Below are 15,994 nucleotides of genomic sequence, written 5' to 3'. Positions count from 1 at the left end.
ATTATTATATCTGATATTAAATATAATCATATAATATCAGCTAAAAATAATATATGATTATATAAAATTACATGTCAGATCTTTTCATAACTAAATATATATATTTACATGTTATCATATTAAACCATTTTTTCTCGGGAATTCTTACTTAGCAATAATCAGACCGATTTGGACTTACGCAATCCAGATCTGGTGAAGCACGAATAATACAAACAGAATGATTTTACATCGTGTGCAAAATAAGGTCATTCGTATCATCACTGATGCAAGATGAAACCAACGTAATGAGAATTTACATGCGAATTTAAGCCAACCATCTGTTGATGAAATCATTAAGAAATTCGCAACATCACGCGAGAGTAGGTTGCGCAAACATATCAACGAAGAAGCCACACAACTACTATGCATAAACTCGAGACGCCTAAAGAGAAACAAACCACATAATCTGACCTTGTAAAGCAAGTACAAGGCCTGACCGTAGGTCATGTACATAGAACATCGGGGCCCAGATAATGATCTGGGATCCGACATACGTCAATATAACCTTTGCCATCAGTATTGCTTATTTAAACAGAGGTTTAAGATTGCAATAACCATAATAATTATAAAAAAAAATTTATTTATTTACTTTCTATATACATATCTATTTCGTCTTATATATTATATTGCAGTCTTGCAATGGAATTTCCCAACATTTTTTATGCTTAAAGGTCAAGGAAAACAATGCAGAATTGCTTTTTTACAAATCCGACAATACGGTCTGACAATATAGTCTGACGTGTTATATTACATCATTTTTTCTCGGGTAGTGCGTAATTTATTAATAAAATGCCAATGTCATCTGCCGGAGTAAGACATAATAAAAGTCTCAATAAATTAAGAATATGCACAGTAGAGCAGTTAAAATGTGATTATTTGTGACAAAATGTGTTTTTAAAATTAATTGTGAGATTTATTGATTTTTATATTTGTGGGAGAATAATATTTCGCACATCGAACGTACGTCGATCCGAGCCGTATTAGAGGCGAGTCGATTTATGTTGGTCTGACTATGTGTATTGTTTAATTTATGTGTGTATTATTCAACGAGGTCAGCGATGTTTTGAGGAGCGATGCTTTCGACCGACGATGACGATCTCGTTTTAAAGAGAGAACGTCCGCGACCGTTGACGAGAGAACAACTCTGATCTTCCGTATCTTATAATTTTTACTTTAATAAATCTACTGGTTTTAAATAAAATAAATTAGTTAATAACCAACCAGAAATCCTACATATTCTAGATTACAACATTTTTATACAATTTAAAAGTTATTTTTTAATTTTAATAACCATTACTCTAACACAAGTATAAAAACATAACATTGAAGAAGCTGAGAATCCACAACAAAATTTTTCCAAATATTAATAAAAATTATTTTTGAGGGTTTTAGTAGTTCTAATAGTTCTGGATACCCGAGAAAAAATATATGATCATATAAAATTGCATATGTTATCAGATCTTTTTATAACTAATTATATATATTTACATCTGACCATATTATACCATTTTTTTCTCGGGTAATACTTAAGAGTTATTACTCTATTTATAAAGAAAATTTTTATTATATACCAAAGCGATCCGATCAATAGTTAAAAAGATGCGAAAAAATTTTAATACAAAGGAATTATTTAAAAACGTGTTTTCTTAATTGCCGGTCTGTTTGCTTTAATATTTTGAAAATTTGAAATTTAAATTAATTGCAGTTTACAGGGGGGGGGGGGGGGGGAGAGCAATTGCATCATATTTTTTTCCTATAAGTGCCCTGGTAAAAATTACCAGTTTAACGCCAAGACAGAAGTATGGGCCTCATTTGTTTGCCAAGACGTAGCCTATCTAAAAAAATTTAAAAGGGCTATAGTATGGTCCAGAATGATATTTAGTCTGGCGCTATGTTTAATCAGTAGCGTTCGCCAGTCTTTGCTGCCAGGAAAAAAAAGTTTGGGCCTTACTTGTTTACCAAATCATAGCCTATCTAAGAAAATTAGAAGGGATAGAAAGATAGATAGTGCTAATCCACAGCCCCAGTCGCCCCAGTATTGCGGTGAATCTGTGACGCTGGCACAATCATTTATGACGATTTCGTGTGTGGTCTCGACTAATTCGCCAGTATCACGCTCAAGTTGGTGATTGACGAGTTAATCAAGGCCATAATAAAGTCCAGAGTGACTTTTCTACCAGGGTGGGGAAGATACTATAAAACCGCGAGAATGCTTCAGTAGTCTCAGTTGATCTTATATATACTGTTATGTTGCTACACGAAAGAATAAAAAAGTATTTTTAATTATAATTTATTTATTCAAACAAATTAAGTAACAAAAAAAATGTAAAGAATAAATTTAATATAATATTAAAATAATAAAATAATAAAAAACCAAAAATCCAATGCTTTCATTGTACCGTGTATTAAATCAATTTCAAGCACTTTCTGATTTATCTTTTTTAAATATTACATAACTCGTATTCAGGACATTCAGGACCAAGCCAGAAAATAGAAAAAAAGTTAAGAAGATTTCAATTTATTCAACAAAAAAATGATTATTACTTTAATGCTATTATGCATTTTGCTTATATTATTGTGCTATTATCTTATTTATCATGGAAGATTTTGGCAACTCATCGATCAAATACCAGGACCACCGACATTCTTATTAATCGGCAATACTTACTCTTATGTGGTGCTCCAGTTTATTAGGCAAGTAAAATTATGTACATTTACAAATTAATAAATAGCATTTACAAAAAAGTATTTATTAGTAAAAGTATTGTTACGTACAAGGCATGTTGTATTGCAGTTACATTGTTGAGTGAGAAATTATAACATTGACGTTATATTACTGTTAGCTTATGTTTACTGGGTATATATATAAAAAAACAATTAATAACTAAATAATAATATTGTATTTGTCGTAATGCCTTATAAATTACCTGCCTTATAAATTAAGTTTATTGAAATCTATACATGAGGATAAATAATTTTACTAACAAAGAACTGTAAATTCTGTACCTCTTATTGATAAATATGTGAAAATCCTTATGGCATTCGAAAATTACGTGTAATTCTTGAAACTTATTTTGTTTATTAACATTACTCAGGATAAACTATAGACTGAACATACGTGAAAGGACAATATCAGGACAATCGAGTCTGAGTATTTGTAGACATTTATAAAAATTAAAAAGTATAATTTTTATATATTTCCAATTCGAAATATCGTACATATTAGAAATGAGAATTATGTTAGATCTATTACGTTACCTTCACTAGTGAATAGGCCAGGTCCCAACCAAGGATAAAAAAATGTGTATATAAATCCTTTTCAAACATGTTCTGTCGGAATGTTTAATATTGTCTACAATCATATAAAAAATTATAGATAAATAATATAAAAAAATCCGCAAAAAGGGAGTGTAATTTATGTGTTATTTTGCTACAAGTGTAATTGTTTCTACAAAACTATGTCTAAGAAAATATTAAATAAAGTTAATTATTTTTTAAACAACTCTCTTTTGTATTAGACGGTAAACGTACAATTCCAAATACAAACTGTAAATATCGAATTATGTTATTTAACATTTATAAAACTCTAATATAATAATGAGAAATACATGCAGGGTGATTCTCATAAACGTACTTGTCATACATTATCATACATTAAATACAAAATATTTATATCCTTTTCAGTACGAAAAAAGCGGCTAGCTGTGTTGGATCTTCTGATAGCAATGTCTGACAATAACAAGATGAGTGATTTAGATATTAGAGAAGAAGTTGATACTTCATGTTTGCGGTAGATATCTGAAATTATTTATATTTATTAAATAATACCATATCAAATATATTTGCAAAAAAATTTGTAAAGAGTTCAAAATACATTATGTAAAATCAAATTGCTTCATATAAAAGTGCTCATTTATATGAGCTATTCCATAAAATAATTATTCTTACTTTAATGTAATACAATAAACAACAATAATATTTTTCTGATTAATAGTCGTTAATAAAATTGAAATACAATTGTTAATTTTTTAATATATTCAAGTTCTGTTTTATACGGATACAAAGTGTTCAAAAATTATATAAAAAGAAAACTTTACAAATTTGACAATATTAAAAATATTTTAACTTGCTTTTTATTTCTGCAAAGTCTTTTTATACATACACGAGGAATTCAGAGGAAAAGTGGATCAAATCCGATATTATTAATTGTTAGAAAATTAGTTCTAAAATTAAAGTTGTTCTAATTGTGTACAGCAACATGTACACTGTTTTTCATAGTTTTTTTCAATTTTAATTTAAACATTTGCACTTTTAAATTATTCAGTAAAACCTGTTCAGATTTTTTTTAATTTATACATGAATTTAAAAAAGGATTCCACTTTTCTCTTCATATGTAGTCTATGTATAACGCAAAGGAATGAATAAAATATATTTTTCCCATTACAGGGTCACGATACAACGACAATATTTATATGCTTCACGATATTGCTATTAGCTGAGTATAAGAATATTCAGATATATCATAATTATATTGATTTTCAAACACATAGTAAATACTTCATTGATTATATTAATTAAATATATAATTAGTTAAATTTAATATTGTTTGTGTTTTTTGATAATATTAGATCAAATAGTTAAAATTACTGTAATAAATCAAAAAAGATATTAAGTAATCTGTTTAAATTTATAATTAAATAAAATTGTTATGTATATAAATATGAAAGGATATATATGTTTTGTATTCTGTGTGCGTCGCATAGATAATTCAATTAAAAGTGACACAAATACAAATCAAATAAAACGTGTGAAAATTTGTTTAATAATGTAGGATCGTGTCAGAAGTGAAATTAATGCAGTCATGCAAGAGAACAATGGAAAACTTATTACAACAGCATTAAATAGTATGTCATATTTGTAAAGATGTTTGAAGGAATCGTTGAGATTGTATCCTAGCACTCCTTATATAGTTCGAGTCCCGTGCAAAGATATAAAATTACGTGAGTAATTAATAAAAAATATGTTTTATATATATTTTTACAAAACTACAAAAAAAATGTTATATTGATTGATATTATATTGATAAACTGACTAGTTCATAATTTAATATTAATTTTTTTCCAACAAAAATATTTCAAGAAAATAGTAAGTTATTGTATGAAAAATCTTTTACTTAAATGAAATAATTTATATAAAAATATTCATTGTTACAATTTGAATAATTTTTAATTATCCTAATAAATTGTGCTTTGTGACATTTTCAGAATCATATATTGCGCCTTCTGGAACAATAATACTTATTCCTATTAAAATGATTCACAGTTGAGATCATGGCGTTTTCAAAACACTGGTTACAAACTTTTTTGTGATAGTAACTTCTTAAGTTATGAGTTTTCAAAGTTTAAGTACCGCTGACATTAGTATCACTCAAGATGTACTTAAACCTTGATTGCAATGAATTTTGCACGGATTGGACGAGCAACTCGATTTACTATGTCCAGTGTGAATTGAAGATCTTTTAAATAATCAATAGGTTCCAAATAAAAGTTATGTATTAAAGAAGCCATTATGATCTTCAACTCCATCATGGCGATTGTATAAAATCATTGCTGTATTAAGTTTGAAAGCTGATTTTTTTTCCACTATTTTTGGTCCAGTTTTTATTGTGAATATTAAATATGTGGCAACAATGCACAATATAGGGCCTGGAGATCTCTTAAAAGCCACGTGTCTACCATCGGATCTGTGTCGGAAAACGAAATATAATTCGTCTAATTCTTACGAACATTTGTAAAATACTTTCATTGACCAAACAATTTTTAAATTCAATTCAATGTTAGAAAAAAGGAGGCGTTAATCTCGAGAATCTGATTCAAAAATCAGAATTTCTGGCCAAATCCAGATGTTTTTGATCCTGACAGATTTTTACCTGAAAATACTCAAAATCGTCATACGTTTTTCTATTTACCGTTTAGTGCAGGATCACGAAATTGTATAGGTAATATTCAGAAATCAGGATTTCTGGCCAAATCCAGGTGTTTTTGATCCTGACAGATTTTTACCTGAAAATATTCAAAATCGTCATACGTTTTCCTATTTACCGTTTAGTGCAGAATCACGAAATTGTATAGGTAATATTCAGAAATCAGGATTTCTGGCCAAATCCAGAAGTTTTTGATCCTGACAGATTTTTACCTGAAAATATTCAAAATCGTCGTTGTTATTGTGCATTGTTGCCACATATTTAATATTCGCATTAAAAGTTGGACCAAAAATAGTGGAAAAAAGGCCAGCCTTCCAACTTAATACAGCAATGATTTTATACAATCGCCATGATGGAGTTGAAGATCATAATGGCTTCTTTGATACATAACTTTTATTTGAACCTATTGATTATTTAAAAGATCTTCAATTTACACTGGACATAGTAAGTCGAGTTGCTCGTCCAATCCGTGCAAAATTTATTGCAATCAAGGTTTAAGTACATCTTGAGTAATACTAATATCAGCGGTACTTAAACTTTGAGAACTCATAACTCAAGAAGTTGCCATTGCAAAAAAATTTATAATTAGTTTATAATTAGTGTTTTGAAAATGCCTTGATCAATCATCGCCAGCTACAAGATTATGCAATGACATATGGAGTCAGCGATCTGATATAGAGAATAGTTATAGAGAATAATTCTGCTTATAAGTCTTCGAATGTTTATAATTTTTTAATAAAGTATTTTTGAATATAAGTTTATAAGAATTTTTTTTATCTACTCCATCTCATTAATACATTGTATAAATTTAGCTTCAATCTTTGCGGACATTCTGTATACTAAAAAAGGATTTGTAAAGATTAGCAAAGACCCCTAGCAAGATTTGAATATAGCGGCATAATGTTTAAATTTTTCGCCTTTCTACATTGATAACTCTATCACATACTAAAAATAATAAATATAAGGACGTCTAAAAACGTCCTCAAAACGTTCTAAATAAGACATCTTTAGAATGTCCTAAAAACGTTCTAAAAAAATACGTGTTTTTTAAATTTCTTTAACAATTGATATTTTGAATTTTGCAATAAAAAACTTTCCAAAAATTTTTTAAATTATAACGCGCACAAAGTCGCCTCATAAAACCAGTGTTAGGGTGCCGTCACATACAGCCCATAATCCGTAATCCGCACCGGAAGTCCGCAAAAGTTACTAGGTATTTCGTCCGTAACGTTACGTGTGTTTTTATCTCCTTGTGTCCCATGGAGCCGTAAATACAGACGTAACGGTAGTACTATTTTTTATTTAACAGATTATAATTGTTTATTTGTATTTTATTCATAAGAAAACTACAGAATATATTATGATTTTAACAAAAGTTTTAACTAAATCGTCAAATTTAGTTAAATAAATAAAATTAGAAAAAGCATTACTAGTAATAACTAATAACTTGTAGTAACTTTTACGGAAATTTCATGGAATTACGACTCCATGGGACACAAGGAGATAAAAACACACGTAACATTACGGACGAAATACCTAGTAACTTTAATGGACTTCCGGTGCGGATTACGGATTACGGGCTGTATGTGACGGCACCTTTAGGCTTGGTGGAAAGGAGACGCAAAACATACATCCGCTCGCTTTGACAAATCGAAAGCCGAGCGTACACGAACATGTGACGTCGGCGGGTCTCGGTTGTGTGCGTACGAAGCTCTCCGGGGAAAACTGGCAGCTCCGTCTTGAACATTTTGGGATTTGAAATGTCGACGTGTGACGTGTAGTGTTTGCATTGACAGACGTTTGTCGAAAATATGGAGTATTTTAAAAGTAGTTTGAAATCCGTTTTAGGAACCGCACCCGCGGGCACACAGCCCACAGGCGCCGATACAGTGAGTGGAATGCTAGTTCAATAACATTTTTTATACACAAGAGGTTACTTTTATGTTTTGGATAAATGTCATATTTTCAATTATTATTGTCGTTAATTGATAAGACTTTTTATTGTTATAGCAAATTAATTTATAAATAGATGTGTGATGTAATTCTTACAATATTTATGTTTTTTTTATACAGGTGGAAAGATTGGTGGATAGACTACAATCTTCCACTCTACTCGATGACAGAAGAGATGCATGTCGTGCACTCAAAGCATTATCCCGCACGTACCGTGTGGAGGTGGGTGCTCAAGGAATGGACGCGTTGAGACAGGTGTTGGAAATGGACCGGACAGATTGTGAGATAATCGGTTTAGCCTTGGACACTCTATGCAATATAACAAATCCTGAAACATTCGATGAAGAAGGTAAGATTATAATTTATGGATTTATTGATTTTAAATCTAATTGCTCTGCATTGTTTCAGTGGATAAACACGGTCCTAAGAATAAAATAGGAGAACAATTCACAGAGATATTTATCAAGCATCCAGATAGCGTTGGATTGGTCTTGACATTTTTGGAGGAGTTTGATTTTCGTGTCAGATGGCCAGCATTGAAACTATTGACACATTTATTGACAAACAGATCTAAAGACATTCAAGAAATCATTTTGGTCAGTCCTATGGGGGTCTCCAAATTGATGGATTTGCTGAGCGACAGCAGAGAAGTTATACGCAATGACGTATGTTAAATTTATTATTTTCAAGCAAGTAGAGTTGAAATAGAGATTTGTGTTGCTTTTAATACATCATTCATATTTATTACGTTTAGGTTCTGTTGCTACTCATTCAATTAACGAAAGGCAATGCAAATATACAAAAAATAGTTGCATTCGAAAATGCATTTGATCGTATATTTGATGTTATTCAACAAGAGGGTAATGCAGATGGTGGTATTGTTGTGGAAGATTGTCTATTATTGATGTTAAATCTTCTCAGAGGAAACGTTAGCAATCAAAACTTTTTTAAGGAAGGTAATACTTTTGAAACCAGCTTTTTAATAGTTTTCATCATTTCGCCTGTGTATTAATTTTTAATATTATAATTTGTAGGCAGTTATATCCAGAAACTGACGCCAATGTTTCAAATACCAAACGAAATAGAGGACAATTTTGGTGGATGGAGTCCACAGAAAGTATCCAATGTTCACTGCATGGTGCAAGTTGTACGAGCACTAGTAGCACCGAGTGCTCCTGCTCAGGTAAAGATAATATGTGCAATATTATGCATCATTTTCTCTCGATAATAAGCGAACAATTGCACATGTGAAGGCAGTTGCGGCTTGTCAACGAACTATGAGAGCATGCGGATTATTACAAGCGTTGTGTGACATACTAATGGCTAGTGGAGTGCCCGCGGATGTATTAACAGAGACTATTAACACTGTGGCGGAAGTGATAAGAGGGAATGCTAGTAATCAAGAGTTTTTAGCAAGTGTTATGGCACCGAGCACTCCTCCAAGGTATAACTTAATTGTTGGTGTTGGTAATTTTATGTCAGAACAGAATTATTAAAAGCAATTTACAAATGAATGTGTCATAGGCCTGCCATTGTTGTTTTATTGATGTCCATGGTGAACGAGAAACAACCATTCGTTTTGCGATGTTCAGTATTATATTGCTTCCAATGCTTCTTGTATAAAAACGAAGTGGGACAGATGCAGTTGATCCAAACTTTACTACCGCAAGCCAACGAGGCACCGTCGCTAACTACAGGTTTATTAAGTTCCTTTAAACATCTTTCGATTTCGATTTTATTTTAATCTTCGAAGTGAGAAAAATGATTTTGATCTCATACATATTTGTTGCTAGGACAGTTGCTGTGTGGCGGATTGTTCTCTACAGATTCTCTATCGAACTGGTTCTCCGCCGTGGCGTTATCTCACGCTTTGATCGAGAACATAAGTCAGAAGGAGCAACTTCTAAGAGTACTTCTCGCAACCAATATCGGGAAGCCGCCGGTGACGCTTCTGCAACAGTGCGTTATGCTGCTGCAGCAGGGTAACAAAACGCAGTGCAAACTGGGTCTGTTGATTCTACTCTGTCGGTGGACCTCGTACTGTCCGCTCGCGGTAAAATCGTTTCTAGCTATGGACTCTTCGGTAGCGTATTTAATGGCTCTCCTGTCGTCGCAAGAGAACAACGAAGATTTACAGGAAATCCTATTGCAAAGCATGTGCGCCTTTCTTATCGCTATTTGCGTACACTTCAACGACGATAGTGTGCCTACTTATACAAAGGTAAGTCTTACTGATGTCTATATTTCTGAAATATAAAGAAGCAGAGAGTTGTAATAACATTTTCTTCATCATTTTGCAGGAAAAAGTGTGCAATTTAATCGAGAATAGAATAGGTTTGGAAAGATTTCAAGACGCCATCGGTAGTATCGCTAGGCACGAGATATATTCTCGGACGCTGAAACATCCGCAGCCTTCGGCGAAAAACCCGTTGGAACTTTTGTTAGATCACGAATTTTGCAGACTGCTAAAAAGTTTAGAAGGTATTTTTATACATTTATGATGCATGTGTATAAATATCATGTTAAAAAAAATTAATATCTTTACAGTAACAGAAACAATTGATTTTTTATGAGTTTCTTTTAGAGATGCATGTAAGATTTTTCTCTTTTTCAGGTGTTGTAATAAAATCGGTGATAGATGCTAATAATGAACATCTGAATAGGAATCAGTTATCTATGATGAGTTTATCTGATAATACGCTAGTTTCACAATACAAGGATCTTATCAGAGAACAGGATATGCAAATTCAAAAGTTAAATCAGGCTAACGATTCCCTTGCAAAGGAAAAACAAGAACTTGAGGTATGAAATATTTCTCTGTAAGAATAAATTTCTAAAATATATTTGTCAAATCAATTTCTAACATTGCAGGTACAAGTGCAAGAACTTCGATCAACCGTCAGCCATTTACGAGATCAAAATTTAGTTCTTCGAGCTACGCAAACGAATATACAGGATGAAAAGGAGACCATTACTAATAGTAATAATCTAGATTTGGAAAAAGAATTACAAACATACAAAACGATGGTTGCAGATTTAGAAAATCGTTTAGCGGAATATTCGCAGATAGCACAGGAGCGCAAAGAGAAGAACAGCGAGAAGGAGTCAGATTTCGAGTATCAATTGAAATTGAAAATAGAAGAGTTTGAAAAATTGAAAAAGGATCAGGAGGATCTTTTGGAACTCTTGACGGATCAAGATAGTAAAATTATGTTGTATAAAGAAAGATTAATTGAATTAGGAGATAAGGTAAGTTTTGTAAAGCTGTTCGTATAATACGTGAAAAATAAAATGTGACTTCTTTTAGGTCGAATCGGATGAGAGTTCAGGTGAACTTGACACGGATGATCAACCAGAATCAAGTAATTGAGATGTGCTAATTAATGTTTCGTCAGACAAATTAATAACAGAATTCAGCTGTTAGAAAACTTTTATAAGATTTGTTTTGTGTGTTATAAACAGTGTAAAAAATATGAAATGTATTTACAAATGTATACACACTTGCAAATATGTATACAAATAATATGCACAAAAATTGTAAATTGATATTGGTTTTGATCGTTTCAAATTTTCACGAACTAATAAGCTGTACAAACTTCTGACATTCAATGAAAGAACTTTTTTTTATACTGTGCAGTTATATGTTCTAATGTATAGGTGCTCAGTGAGTTTGCGCAAAATAATGTAATTAATTATTGTAAAGAAGTGTCATATGTTAGAATTGAAGAAACCGCCGCCAAACATTCCTAATATGTTCAATAATTTAATCCATGCACTTTACGAATGATATTTGTAGAAAATTTCCCAACAAAAATAAATTTATATATTTATTTTAAATAACTTATTATTCTACTATGTATTTACGAATATACAATTAATGGGACTGATGGGTTCAACGTTGTAAATCGCATCCCATTTTCAGTACAGTTTAATAGAGTTCTATCAATTACACGTTAATATTTTTTTAACGTTTCTGTAATTCTTTTGCCACTGACTGCGAGATGTCGTAATATCTAGTCAGTAATATCAAAGAACTAGTAGATGAGAATTTTCCAACAATAATCGATCTAATAATCTAACATCAGATGTTTTATACCGCACTTTGACGCTGTTTCATGACTGCTTGCACGCACTTTGCCATGGTTAAAGATGCTCGTGATACTACATCGGTCATGAAGAACTGATCCAACGTCTTGTGTTTGATGTCCACAGGTTCCGGTAAAAACGATCCTCCAGACTGTTGCTGTACGCACGTAACAAACAATGCGTATAAATAATACTCTCATATCTGAAAGATTTCTTGCATCAAATTACGATACAAACCTTGGCTATTTCCAACGCTTGCGCAAAGAAATTAGCCGATTCGACATCACCATATCGCACCAAGTGAGGCGCGACTTCTTCAAGTCTGGATCTCACGTCGTTTAGATTGTCGTAGGGTAGAGTAACACCGGCCATCTATGAAGATTTAACAAAAGATTATGCATTGATTATTTATCTAAAGTTATATTTACGCAAAATTTTGTTACGTGATTTCTTTACCTCAGAAAGGGCGCGAATAATTTTCCAATCCGGACGCGCCAAGCCAGGTGGTGTAATAGCTGCGCATGTTTGTTGCGACCGGCCTTCTGTATTGACATAACTCGCAACTTTCTCAGTGTACGCTGCTCCAGCCAGGACAACGTCTGCAACAGCCGCTCCGGCATCACCGTGACTTCCTAGAATGACAAAGATACATGTTTTACGAATATAATTCATAATAAATCGATTAATATTGAGAAATAAGTAAAATGTAAATACTATGCGGTTTTGAATATTGAAACCGCGCTTTCTACACATTATTATCATGTGCATACCAATATAAATGATAAACGTATTCGGAAAATCTTCCTTCTTAATGTTTGCATCGTCTGCGCCCAAAAGGAACAGAACTTTTGGTTGTTGTTGTTTGATTTCTTCCACAGTCGAGCTATACCCGAGATCCAAAGCGGCAACTTGAGAAGCGTTCGTATGCAGTATGTTTAAGATCTTCCAATCCTGGGAAGCCTAAAGGCAAAATAAGTAGTCATTACTAATTTCTGAAATCAAAATTACAAAAGATGAAAGAAAAGTTAGAAATAATTCACTTTTGTGTCATCTCCTAAAGCCTTCGCCAATTCCTGCGTTTCGTAGAGTATCTTAGCCCCGTCTTTTCGAGTCAGCTGATCAGCCCCCAAGATAACGAGTGGTTTCTTAGCCTCTTTCAAAGTTGCGCTGAACGGATGTGACCCATTTCGTAATTTTGTTATCACGTCGAAGGATTCTCCCAAGTGCTACAAAAAAGTTACGTTTTGTAAAGTAATATTGTACCGCTACGAAACAAACATAATGCAAAATAGATCAAAATTGGCGATACCTCGTGCTCATACGTGAGGTCTACGTCCGGGCCGATAAGAGCGACTGTCTGTTCGCCGTGTAGGTAGCCCTTCCTGAGACGCGTGTTTACTAATGGCGCTTCGTATCTTGGATTTGTACCGATTAATACTACGACATCCGCGTCTTCGATCGCAGCGATCGTGTTGTTCAAAAGATAGCTACTTCTGAGATCAATGCCCGAGCCGTCTTTCGGGAAGCATTGCTCGGTGGCTAATCCTTCACTGCCCAATTTGTTCACTAAATCTTTCAGAGCGATAAGAGCCTCGGCATCTGCCAATTTCCCGACGATTGCAGCGCATTTGTCCGCTGGCACATCCGTCAGAGGTCTAGCAGCTAATCATCATAAAGGCTGTTATACACTGTTCGATTACAAACATTTTGAAGCATAATAGAACGCGAGTTGATGTAACAGATAATCAATCCTACCGGCAATAAGTGCATCTTCCCAGTCTACAGCTTCCAACTTGCCATTAACTTTCATCATTGGCGTGATGAGTCTTTGCCTCCTGAGTCCGTCGTATGAAAAACGAGCTTTATCCGAGAGCCACTCTTCATTTACCTCCTATAAATTGAATCATTAATTATTATTAATATTGGAAAATTATTCTTTTACATTATTTGTTGCAAATATATTAAATATACCTCATTCACTCGTGGTAGTACTCTTAGAACTTCTCCGGTTCTGTGAGAAATAACTATGTTGCTGCCAACAGCGTCATGAACGTCAATACTGTCGGTACGACGTGTCTCCCACGGGCGAGCAACAAACGCATATGGTTTACTAGTCAGTGCGCCCACAGGACAAAGGTCGATGATATTGCCGGACAATTCTGACAAAAACATCTTTTCGACATATGTTCCGACCTTTAACATTATTATACAGACAATTGTTACATATAGAATAATTTCTATATTGTTGACAAAATTAATATTATTATTGTGTATAAAACAATTTTTAGTTTTATATAATATGAGCAATTTGTAAATATTTTAAGATAATTCCACATAATTTTAAAATAATAATAATAACATTACGTGGAAATTATTATCTTCTGCCAAGATATAATTATAAGATAAGCTTTAATATGTACAAATATATATTTAAATGTTAAACACATACCTGCATGTCATTACCACGACCCGTTGTCCCCAAATCATCAATGCCAGCTACTTCCGAAGCGAAACGGATGCACCTTGTGCAATGTATACAACGTGTCATAACTGTCTTGATTAAGGGCCCCATATCTTTGTCCTCCACAGCTCGTTTTCCGGAGAAATTAATATCGACGAATCTACTCCTGTCGCTTCCAAAAGCCATGCTCTGATCTTGTAAATCGCACTCTCCACCCTGATCACAGATTGGACAATCCAGTGGATGGTTAACTAACAAAAATTCCATAACACCTTCGCGAGCCTTCCGTGTCAGATCAGAATTGGTTTTTACCCTCCAACCTTTCATCACTGGCATAGCACATGCAGCAATCGGCTGTAAATTAAAATTTAAAACAAATATAATTAATTAGTTTCAGCATTTTTACTCTTTTCTCCGTCCTATTATATTGCATACCTTGACTTGCTTCTCTATTTCAACAAGACACATCCTGCAATTTCCAGCTACAGCAAGACGCTCATGATAACAAAATCTTGGTATTTCAACTCCTACTTTAGCAGCAGCCTAAAAGAGAAAGTTTCTTACATAAATATTATTATAATATATTTTAAATTACTAAGAGCAGAATACCATCTATAAGAATCATCTTTTATTATTCACAATCTAAAGTTAGAACTTGTATAAAATTTTTAATGTTTCTTTGTAATATTATCATAAAAAGGAAAACAAGGAATATTCCTTGCATTAATAAAAACACATGGAAACACAATATAAAAATTACCATAAGGTTGAAATGTATATTATATACATACAAGATTCAAAGATCACACTGTGTCTCTTGTGACCAGATCAGTGAAAGAAGTTGAAGACCGAAAGAGAACGTAAAAGTATATTGATACAAACCTGCAAGACTGTTGTTCCCGGTGGTACCTGTACAGGCTTGTCATCAATGAAGAGCTCAACCAGTTCCTGCTGTGACTTGCTGGATGTTGTATGAAAGCTGACAGCACAGTGCCTTCCGCTTGCCAGGCCTGTGGCCCGCACGACCGGTAATCTCAACATCTCGCCAGGCTGAACTATCAACGTCAGTTGCGCTTTATTATGTAATAAACAAACTTTGCTGTACAGTCAATGGCGAATTAACCTAGCACAAAACAATTATAAATAAAAGGGACGTCTGTCAGGACGTATTGTCACAATATCTACATTGCAAATATTGTGATAATTAATTCGCCAATTTGTTTATTCGCGTCACGACGATACAGACGTCCTAAATAAAATTACCACAAGTATTTCTGTGCATAGATACCTTCTCTAGATGTCAGAAACACCTAACGGCCCGCACTGAGCTCATGATGAGCAATGACGAGGTCGATTGAAGAACGGAGTCACTTCGGGCGCTTTCGCGTCACCACATATACTCCTCGTCGAATCTCGATCAATGATTTCGCTTGCAAATCTGTGTGAACAGACCTTAAAGTGAGTAAAATGTG

The 15,994-nt window shown here is 33.2% G+C and overlaps 2 protein-coding genes and 1 long non-coding RNA gene across 8 annotated transcripts; 2 read left to right on the top strand and 1 right to left on the bottom strand.

The window, feature by feature from the left end:
* Positions 1-342: 342 nt before the first annotated feature.
* LOC105679945 (uncharacterized) lies at positions 343-6,778 on the top strand. 4 transcript variants are annotated; one of them, XR_010888427.1, is made up of 6 exons: positions 343-2,312; positions 2,507-2,733; positions 3,724-3,829; positions 4,486-4,588; positions 4,871-5,039; positions 5,304-6,778. It is a non-coding gene; the product is annotated as an uncharacterized lncRNA (long non-coding RNA). The 4 variants fall into 4 exon arrangements; XR_010888428.1 differs by having other exon boundaries at positions 343-2,364; XR_010888426.1 differs by lacking the exon at positions 343-2,312 and having other exon boundaries at positions 2,371-2,733.
* Positions 6,779-7,687: 909 nt separating this feature from the next.
* p115 (General vesicular transport factor p115) lies at positions 7,688-11,815 on the top strand. The gene is made up of 12 exons (XM_012380364.2): positions 7,688-7,911; positions 8,096-8,324; positions 8,384-8,640; positions 8,730-8,931; positions 9,010-9,158; positions 9,229-9,419; positions 9,500-9,672; positions 9,769-10,196; positions 10,276-10,456; positions 10,590-10,777; positions 10,847-11,224; positions 11,283-11,815. The coding sequence occupies exons 1-12, from the start codon at positions 7,834-7,836 to the stop codon at positions 11,343-11,345; spliced, it is 2,517 nt and encodes an 838-aa protein (XP_012235787.1). The 5' UTR covers positions 7,688-7,833; the 3' UTR covers positions 11,346-11,815.
* On the bottom strand, positions 11,790-15,966 carry ND-75 (NADH dehydrogenase (ubiquinone) 75 kDa subunit). Of its 3 annotated transcripts, none has more exons than XM_012380368.2 (12): positions 15,811-15,966; positions 15,405-15,577; positions 14,958-15,065; positions 14,511-14,876; positions 14,033-14,254; positions 13,817-13,952; positions 13,371-13,723; positions 13,102-13,287; positions 12,832-13,021; positions 12,518-12,693; positions 12,299-12,433; positions 11,790-12,218 (listed from the first exon to the last, which is right to left on the bottom strand). In XM_012380368.2, the coding sequence occupies exons 2-12, from the start codon at positions 15,561-15,563 to the stop codon at positions 12,066-12,068; spliced, it is 2,184 nt and encodes a 727-aa protein (XP_012235791.1). In that variant the 5' UTR covers positions 15,564-15,577; positions 15,811-15,966; the 3' UTR covers positions 11,790-12,065. The 3 variants fall into 3 exon arrangements, with proteins under 3 accessions (XP_012235791.1, XP_012235789.1, XP_012235792.1); XM_012380366.2 differs by having other exon boundaries at positions 15,405-15,595; positions 15,811-15,949; XM_012380369.2 differs by having other exon boundaries at positions 15,405-15,645; positions 15,811-15,914.
* Between the last annotated feature and the right edge of the window lie 28 nt (positions 15,967-15,994).

Source organism: Linepithema humile, chromosome 2, assembly GCF_040581485.1.
Source record: "Linepithema humile isolate Giens D197 chromosome 2, Lhum_UNIL_v1.0, whole genome shotgun sequence".
NCBI classification, from domain to species: Eukaryota; Metazoa; Arthropoda; class Insecta; order Hymenoptera; family Formicidae; genus Linepithema; species Linepithema humile.
This window is presented reverse-complemented; position numbering and strand designations above follow the sequence as displayed.

What these genes read in the sequence shown, in the direction of transcription:
- p115 (XM_012380364.2), top strand. Translation starts at nt 7,834, where the DNA reads ATGGAGTATTTTAAAAGTAGTTTGAAATCCGTTTTAGGAACCGCACCC. An exon ending in AGCCCACAGGCGCCGATACA is followed by an intron (nt 7,912 to 8,095) that starts GTGAGTGGAATG and finishes TTTTTTATACAG; the next exon opens with GTGGAAAGATTGGTGGATAG. An exon ending in GCACCGAGCACTCCTCCAAG is followed by an intron (nt 9,420 to 9,499) that starts GTATAACTTAAT and finishes AATGTGTCATAG; the next exon opens with GCCTGCCATTGTTGTTTTAT.
- ND-75 (XM_012380368.2), bottom strand. Translation starts at nt 15,563, where the DNA reads ATGTTGAGATTACCGGTCGTGCGGGCCACAGGCCTGGCAAGCGGAAGG. An exon ending in GTCGTGGTAATGACATGCAG is followed by an intron (nt 14,255 to 14,510) that starts GTATGTGTTTAA and finishes ATAATGTTAAAG; the next exon opens with GTCGGAACATATGTCGAAAA. An exon ending in CTTTAGGAGATGACACAAAA is followed by an intron (nt 13,022 to 13,101) that starts GTGAATTATTTC and finishes TTTTGCCTTTAG; the next exon opens with GCTTCCCAGGATTGGAAGAT.